At 37.1% G+C, this 7903-nt stretch overlaps 1 protein-coding gene across 1 annotated transcript in view; it reads right to left on the bottom strand.

Moving 5' to 3' along the window:
* The window catches only part of LOC116064333 (hemicentin-1), a 33148-nt gene extending 25499 nt beyond the window's left edge, over nucleotides 1-7649 (bottom strand). The window contains exons 1-3 of the mRNA XM_036007412.1: nucleotides 7420-7649; nucleotides 2915-3262; nucleotides 2467-2724 (exon numbers count right to left, since the gene is read on the bottom strand). Coding sequence (XP_035863305.1) covers nucleotides 2467-2724; nucleotides 2915-3262; nucleotides 7420-7468 — 655 coding nt within the window. The 5' untranslated portion in view covers nucleotides 7469-7649. The remainder of the gene's footprint in view (nucleotides 1-2466; nucleotides 2725-2914; nucleotides 3263-7419) is intronic.
* Between the last annotated feature and the right edge of the window lie 254 nt (nucleotides 7650-7903).

Genomic DNA, 7903 nt, shown 5'->3' with positions numbered 1-7903 from the left:
TGCAGAGACGCTATTGGTTAAATGCCGGCAAAGTAGAACACGGAAGCAGCTTGAAGCGGAAAGCGCGAGTATGTCTACGGTCTGGAGGTATTATAAAGTTGAATTATTATAGAAGTATCGGATCGGGACTCGGTATTGGTAGATACTCAAAATCAAATGACTCGGACTCGGACTCGAGGGCAAAAAAACCTGATCGGGACATCCCTAATGTATACCTCTTCTGCAAGCTATGGAAGATGATAAAGCTGTACAAGCTTTCCAGGGTTGACAGGGTCCATCCTATATGTTTGTTTGTTTGTTTTTACTGATTACACTACATTTGTTATTTCTTTTGTATGTAGAACTTTACATATCAAACTTTGTGTTTGTGGCATGAATACAGTATTTCGGGGATAAAAACACATTTTTGTTTATATGACTGTATGTTTGTGTGTTTTATATTTGAGTATAAAAACATTATACAAAGATATTTTACAACAGAGTACTGTACATGCGTGGTAAGTGTAAGACTGGACATGCAAAAGGCATAAGTCTCCATTCATACTAGTGTTTTACATTGTGCACGTCAGTGTTCAATTGGTTCTTAGAAACGTCCATTCATATGATGTGTGTGCGTGTTATTTGAACACGAAATACAATCTTGAGAAGACATAACCTTGTTTTGAGTGTGGCGTTTCATTTAGCAGGAGATTTCTATAGTTTAGCCTTCGTTCTGGGTGTATGTCAGTTTGGAGTTGGAGAGTTCTGAGAATGTGTGCAATGCTCTCTGAAGAGTTCTGTCAACAATTGAGAATAACTGTAAAACTGATGATCAATCAATCAATCAATCAAACTTTATTTATATAGCACTTTACAGCAACCAGCAGGTATCCAAAGTGCTTAACATCGAAACCAAGAAAGATGATGAGTCTGCAAGTTTTATTCAATTCTCATCAATTTACAGTCTGTGATCAAAATGTCAACAAAAGGTTATCTAACCTACATTAACTGAGGACACATGACTGATTTACTGACAGGTTTTGAAAACATAACACACAACATCAACTAAATTAAAGCTCTTCCTAATAAATGCTTCAAATGGTTAACACATTATTACTCTTTGTGAACATGGAGGCAAAAAAGACCTATATCTGTAAATATAAGATAAGAAAAACAAAACTAGTATTTACATAATTCAATCTTTAAGAGTTAAAAAACTTTAATCATATATGTGATTAGGCATGTAATTTATATGGTGTAAAATTATAGTTTGGACTTTAACACACAAAGGTAAAAACATGCTCTGAATGCAAAATCACCATTTTTAAATTATACATATATGTAGCTACTAGGTCAGGTACCTATGCAAAAGTAAATGCAACACAATTGGAGATACATGGTTTTCACTGGACAGTGACAATATGGAAACATATAATGCAATCATTTCCTAATATGTTAATATAAGCTTTGTTCTTTGTTGCTTTAGAATAAACTGTGCTGTGGAGCTGTGGGCCTCTGGAAGCTTTATCACTCTCCAAAGTCAGTGACACACTGAACATTTCACAACAAGACAGTCTTTGCACATTAATTCATTCTATGTAAAGGATCACTTTACCAAGTCAACAACTAGTGAGGAGTGAGAAGAGTCAGACGACACTAAGGTGTTGGATTCACAGAGTTAAAGTTCAACTTCTCATTTCAACCATCACAACAGAGTTCTCTTGATGTTCCATCTTTCGATGGACCATCTTGTATTTCCTCTCTTTCCAAGCAAAATAGACGGCGATCCCAATTAATGCAAGAACCACCACAGCTGCTCGCACGCCACATATGAGCAGGGAGTGATCTGATTGGATAAAAAGACACAAAAATCACATGTCAAGTTAGGGCTTTGACAGGAGAGTTAGTTTTTACTCAAGTACCAGGGGTCATCTCTCTGCTGGAGAAAGCAACAGCTTGGTCGGCATGTGTGATGTGAGTGGAGGCTTTTGTGGACACTTTGATGTCTCTTACCCACAGTTTCTGTCCTCGTGTTAGGAGCTATTGGTTCAATACACAGGTTGTTATTGGCTGCAAACACCCACTTTGACATGCGCATCCCATTGGGTATATTACTTTAATAAATCCACTGCAGCATAGTTAGTTTTACTTACTAATGTCCCATGGGGCATCTTTTTTTTATTTTTTTTTGGGGGGGGGGGGGGGTCACATTTTGATTGGAGGATGTGTTATTAGTGCAGGGGTTAATTGACACTGTGATGCCAGTCGTCTTACCCACAGTGGTGTATGTACTCGTGGTAGGAGTAGTTGTTGGCGAATCACACAGGGTATTATTGGCTGGAAACACCCACTGTGATATGTTCGTCCCGTCTGTTAAGGTGCAGTTAATGAATTTGAAGCCTGTGGGAAAGAAACAGATCAATGACTGATCTACAGTAAATTATCAATGTTACAAACTTCAAACTGTCAAATAATGTTCTCACTCACCACATGTAGATAATGTCTTTTCTTCTGAGACATTACTGACTTTATTCCTTACTGAGCAGACCAGTCGTCCTGAGACGTTTTGTTTCAGAGTGATGCTGTCAGTCTCAGTATTTCCAGAGAGGAGCTCAGCGTCTGTCAGTGTGCGTCCATCCAGAGTCCAGCTGTACTGAGGACTGTCCCCTCCCTTAGAGGAGCAGGACACCCTCATCTCTCCCTGGGACAGACACTCAGAGACCAGCAGGACAGAGGACACAGGAGCTGAAGGAAACACACTCAGATGACTTTTCATATTAACAGAATCTTGGTCATTTTATACAGTTTCTAATACAGAACAGGCCAGACATACATACAGAGATATATGTAGAATATGAAATATATATGTAGTTCAACAATAGAATATGACATGTGTGTCTATTTATACCACTAAATTCGCAAAAGAGTGATTTACCTTGAATGGTCAACTGTAGAGTCCGCTGCTCTGATACCAATCCATCTGAACCAATGATTTCAAGTTTATATTCACCTCCATCAGTCCAGCTCAGGTTGTTGATCCTAAATGTTCCATTACTGGGAGTAAAGAAGGATCTGTTTTCTATCGCATTAAACACAAAAGGATTATTGCTCCCGCTGAGTATTGTTGTTATTGTTGTTGTATTTGCATTGATTGTTGTTTTGATTGACCATTGGTATCTAGATATTCCTGAGGTATTGTCCATCAGCTGGAGGACCACAGTTCCTCCCAAAGCTCCATAACACTGAGCTCCATCCTGTCGGCCATCACAGTAGGTTTCCACACCTGGAAAGTTTGAAACATAAGTTGTAAAAACAAAACAAAAAAAGAAAACAATTTTGATCTTTCAATGTCTACAAAATGAAGGACAATAACAAAGAGGTGTAGTCAAACAGAAACAGAAACAGTTGGTTTGCTGCAGCTGTTTCTCTCCCAGACCACAAAAAAACCACAAAGTTGTTTTTGTGCAGCTGGGAATTACATAAACCTGTGACCAGTGGTGAAATGTATATTTACTAAAGTATTGTACCTAAGTACAGTTTTGTGACGTGGTACTTGTACTTGAGCATTTACATATTCTGCTAATATGTACTTAGTCGGGGAAAAAATGTAAACATGACAATTTTGATCATTTAATTTCTATAATATGAATTACCATGACAACGTTTTATGCATAAGCAAATATTGATCTAAGGCCAACTACAGTTGGTTTGGTGCAGTTGTGTAACTCTCAGACCACATTATGCAACAGGTGTTTAGCTGAGTGTTCCACCGGCCTGAGACTGTAAAACAGGTTCAGCAGACGTAAACTCACCAAGTCATTACAAACTCATGCTGTGGTTTGGGTTTTTTACGAAGACAGAATTTTATTTTTAAATTATAGCAACTTAGATGTGTTTGGGGAAATTATTAAATGATGGGCAAGATATAGAGAATAGTTCAACTCTAAGTAGTATTGTAGTAATTCTAAAAAACGTCATAGTGTTTTATTTTAAATTTTAAAGCGACTTTAAGATTGAACATCAGTGTTCACCATCACAGTACGTTTCCACACCTGAAATATAAAATAAATAATAAAGTTTGAAAATCAAAATATCCCAATTCGATCATTCCATTTCTACAAAATTAATGACCATGGCATTTTTTAAGGCATATTACTCATATGAAGCAAATTATAGCACGTTTCCTGTCACAGGTTTGTAAAATATATACAGTAGCCTACATATAAATGTATGTAGTAATATTCAGAAATAGTCTGTTTAAATTAAAGTTAACCTCACCCAGTCATTACAAACTTGTGTTTTTGATTGTACAAACTTTGTTTAAATCAAAAGTTAAAATACAGTGACGTTCCCTACGTTTCTATATATATGTATATATGTATATTTTATGGTGTATTTTGGATGAAGAAGACATGTAGAATATTAACATTTTAAGTAATGGTGCAACCAAAGCCCGTCTACGGAAAGCCGTTCCACTCCCTATTAAGCCCCATTGTACCTACTTTGGTTGCAGTTCCACCAGAGTTCCACTGGGGGTGATCACGGTCCAGTGCAAAATGAATGGGACTCTATGGAGCTAGACGGCTAAATTTGTCTCTTTCGCCTGATTGTCGTTGAGAAATCTCAGATTTGATTGTAGTTTTTGCAAGTTCAACATGGATTATAAGTCAAAAGTTGAATGAACGAGTACTTATGCCCTTTTGATTTGTTACAGGTTGAGTCGTTGTTGCCCATAACACGCTAGCATTCTGCTAATGAATGCTGATTGGTCAGTGAAGGACTGATTACGATTGGAGATCCCGCTTGACGGCATCCGAAGCAGAACCAGAATGTCAGAGTGAATATTTCGGCGTGGTCTTTAAAACATTAGCAAACGTCTTTCTAGCACGTGTATTGACAGGGAGAGTCTAATCTGTCAGCTGTGTTGTCGATGCTTCGAGAGAAAAAAGGAAGCGACTCAGAGCTTGCCGTAAAGCAGAATCTCTGGCCGTATATGTGTATGACGTCATTGACATTTTAAAAGGCTTTTTAGAACAAAAAAGCCACTTTAAAAAAATCTAACACCCAGCAGGGTGTATTTTCTTAGCCTCCCCTTTCAAATGCAACATTCAAATTACTAGACAAAAAATTATATCCTGAGCAAAGTGGATTTTGAGGGGTATAGCTCCATAGAGTCCCATTCATTCTGCACTGGCCTGTGAGCGCCCCCTATATGGAACTCTGGTGGAACTGCAACCAGTTCAAAAGCCGGAAGTAACAAGAGAGTGGAACTTCTTCCCATATTAGAAATTCTTTGGTGCAGCCAAAAAAATAATGATGTCTTATTTGTTTTATTAATACAGCTCCCTCCAGTTAACAGACACGGACACAAGGCGTTCTTGTTTACGGGCATTTATTAGTTGAATCATGTCATCCTCGATGCCATCAAACATGCCGTGAGAACTAAATAAAAACATAGAAATCACATAAGTTGCAGAAATAAGAATATTCTCAGAGAGAATAGCACATAAATAATAAACAATGCAACGTTAAATTGACTGTTGATAAACCGTCACACAGCTATGCTTGTTTTTACATTGATAATTAAACATTAAAAGAACTATGCATATCTCACTGGCCGCGTTAGGGACTGTTCGTTTTGTGGCCTCTAACCTAAAAAGACGTGACCCTGCCCTCGTCAGTAATACTTTTCCTATAATCCTCCAAAACGATTTGAAAAAAAAGACATGACCCTCCCCTCGCGTGCAAGTCTGCACTCAGCAAAGAAGTACAAATACTATTTGACTTTTACAGCCATGACGTACAGGAGGTAACCTCTGCATTCTCATCTTACGCATCCCACTCCTCTGTTATGGTGTGGTGGCCATTTCAGTAGATTTACTTACTAACATTGTTGTGGAAACACAATAAGCATGGAAACTAAATGCACACTTCATGCATTACTGCATTAGACGCTTAAATTCAACTAAAATGTAACGGTGAACAATCAGTGTTGGACCTAGCTGTTGAGATGCCTCTCCAAACTCACCATAAAACGTTAAGACACGTTGAGAAAAAAAGATCCGTATTTTGCCGTAATCCAATGACACAAAAAAAAGTAATCCACAGCGATCAGTAGATCCACAAAAAGGTAAATGATACGGTGTATCCAGCAAGGCCGATATGAGCGTCACATACGAGGCCTCTCCACTTCGCCGTTTAAACAAAGTGGAATAAACGTATAAAAGTCCAAATCCACACAAAACCCGCAATCAATTAGTAAGCTGACATCACATGTATATACATGGCATTTAGGAAACCGTTATTGCAAGGTTGGCAAGTCGGCAAGATGTCCAGACTAGTGCAACAGTAATTTTAAAAAGTAGTTTTTTTGCGTCCTGCTGCTCCCATCGTCAGCCAGGTAATATTTTTTTATTAAAGCAGTATATGAACTCTGATGTATTACCTATCACCATTTAGTTGTTTTGTGTTATTTAAGATATTTATTTAATATCTGGTCATGCCAGATGTAATTATTCCACTAATTTTTTAAACAATGCAATTACCCGTTTGAGCCACCAGGGGGCAGTGCTTAACTCCAGGAGAGTGAAAACCGGTAACAAAAAGGCAACTTCTCTCCCGTGTGTCTCTCGGTGAACTTACGAATGTAATGACGTTAGCGATTAACTTAACGAGCCGCAGTTGGCTTGGCATGCGCTGCATCATAGACATAATATATATATATATATATATATATATATATATATATATATATATATATATATATATATATATATATATATCATATCATAATATAATATATATTATATTATGATATATTTAAACGTGGTTTCTTATCAAATTAAAACTATTCTTTTATGAAACTTAAATTATGCAACTGTCTCTGCTGGCAGCTACACAATGTTTGAAAAACAAGATAAATAATATATTATTATTTCATTCTGTTAACTTTTGAAAAACTGAAAATTGTATGGGTGAACTGTAACTCTATGCTTCTCTTTATGCAGACAGGAAAATGTTCTTGTGAAACATAGACATAAAGAAATGTGTGACAGCTAAACATTTCACTAAACAACTCACGCACAAACTTCCCTCCGCTTTATTCATTAAATACATTGTATTTCTGGTGACACATGATGTATCTGTGAAAGATTGTAATTTAGCATTAGATTTATGCTTGAGTCTGCAGTCCTTTTTACATACAGTAATTGATTGAGAATACAATAAATCTACCATCTAGGAGCTTACATTTATTGTCATATGTAAATAAGAAATTACACCAGAGGAAGCTTTCAGTTAGTTTCAACATCATAGGTCTAATGCAGTCAATTGAAGCTCAAAGCTAAAAGAAAAGATTTTTAATTATAACACATCTCTTAAGATGATGTCAAACTGTAATTCTTGACTATATTTAAAAAAAAAAAAAAAAACACAGCTCACCATGAGAGACTCCGAGTATCATCACCAACAGTCCGATCACAGCTTCCATGTCTCCTCAGTGTTCAGCCTCTGTTGACTTAGTCAGCAGCTTCCAGATGAACTTCTCTTCAACAGCAAACATTCACACACACACACACACACTACACTGAGCAGCCTGACGTGTCTTCTCTTAGTGATCAGCTTCAGATAAGAAAAGAAGCAGAAACTGTGACCAACTGGTCATCTCTGTTCCTCATTTATGTTGAGACCAGTATGACTAGTGATGAAGGCCTTAAAAGCAGAAGACTAAACATTTTAATTGAATTCTGAAAATGGTTTCTGAAGTTCCCTGTATTTAGATTAGATGTTGTGTTTAAGCATGCACAGGAACGTCATTGATCTCAGCTATAAAGGAAGTGAAACAAAGTGTCATCATACAGCATCAACACAGCTTCCCACAAAGATCTTCTCTTTTATTCTATAACTGTCTGTTATGTTCTGCACG

The sequence above is a fragment of the Sander lucioperca genome, chromosome 1, assembly GCF_008315115.2.
Source record: "Sander lucioperca isolate FBNREF2018 chromosome 1, SLUC_FBN_1.2, whole genome shotgun sequence".
NCBI classification, from domain to species: domain Eukaryota; kingdom Metazoa; phylum Chordata; class Actinopteri; order Perciformes; family Percidae; genus Sander; species Sander lucioperca.
Note: the sequence above shows the minus strand (reverse complement) of the source record. Positions and strands in the feature narration are given on the sequence as shown.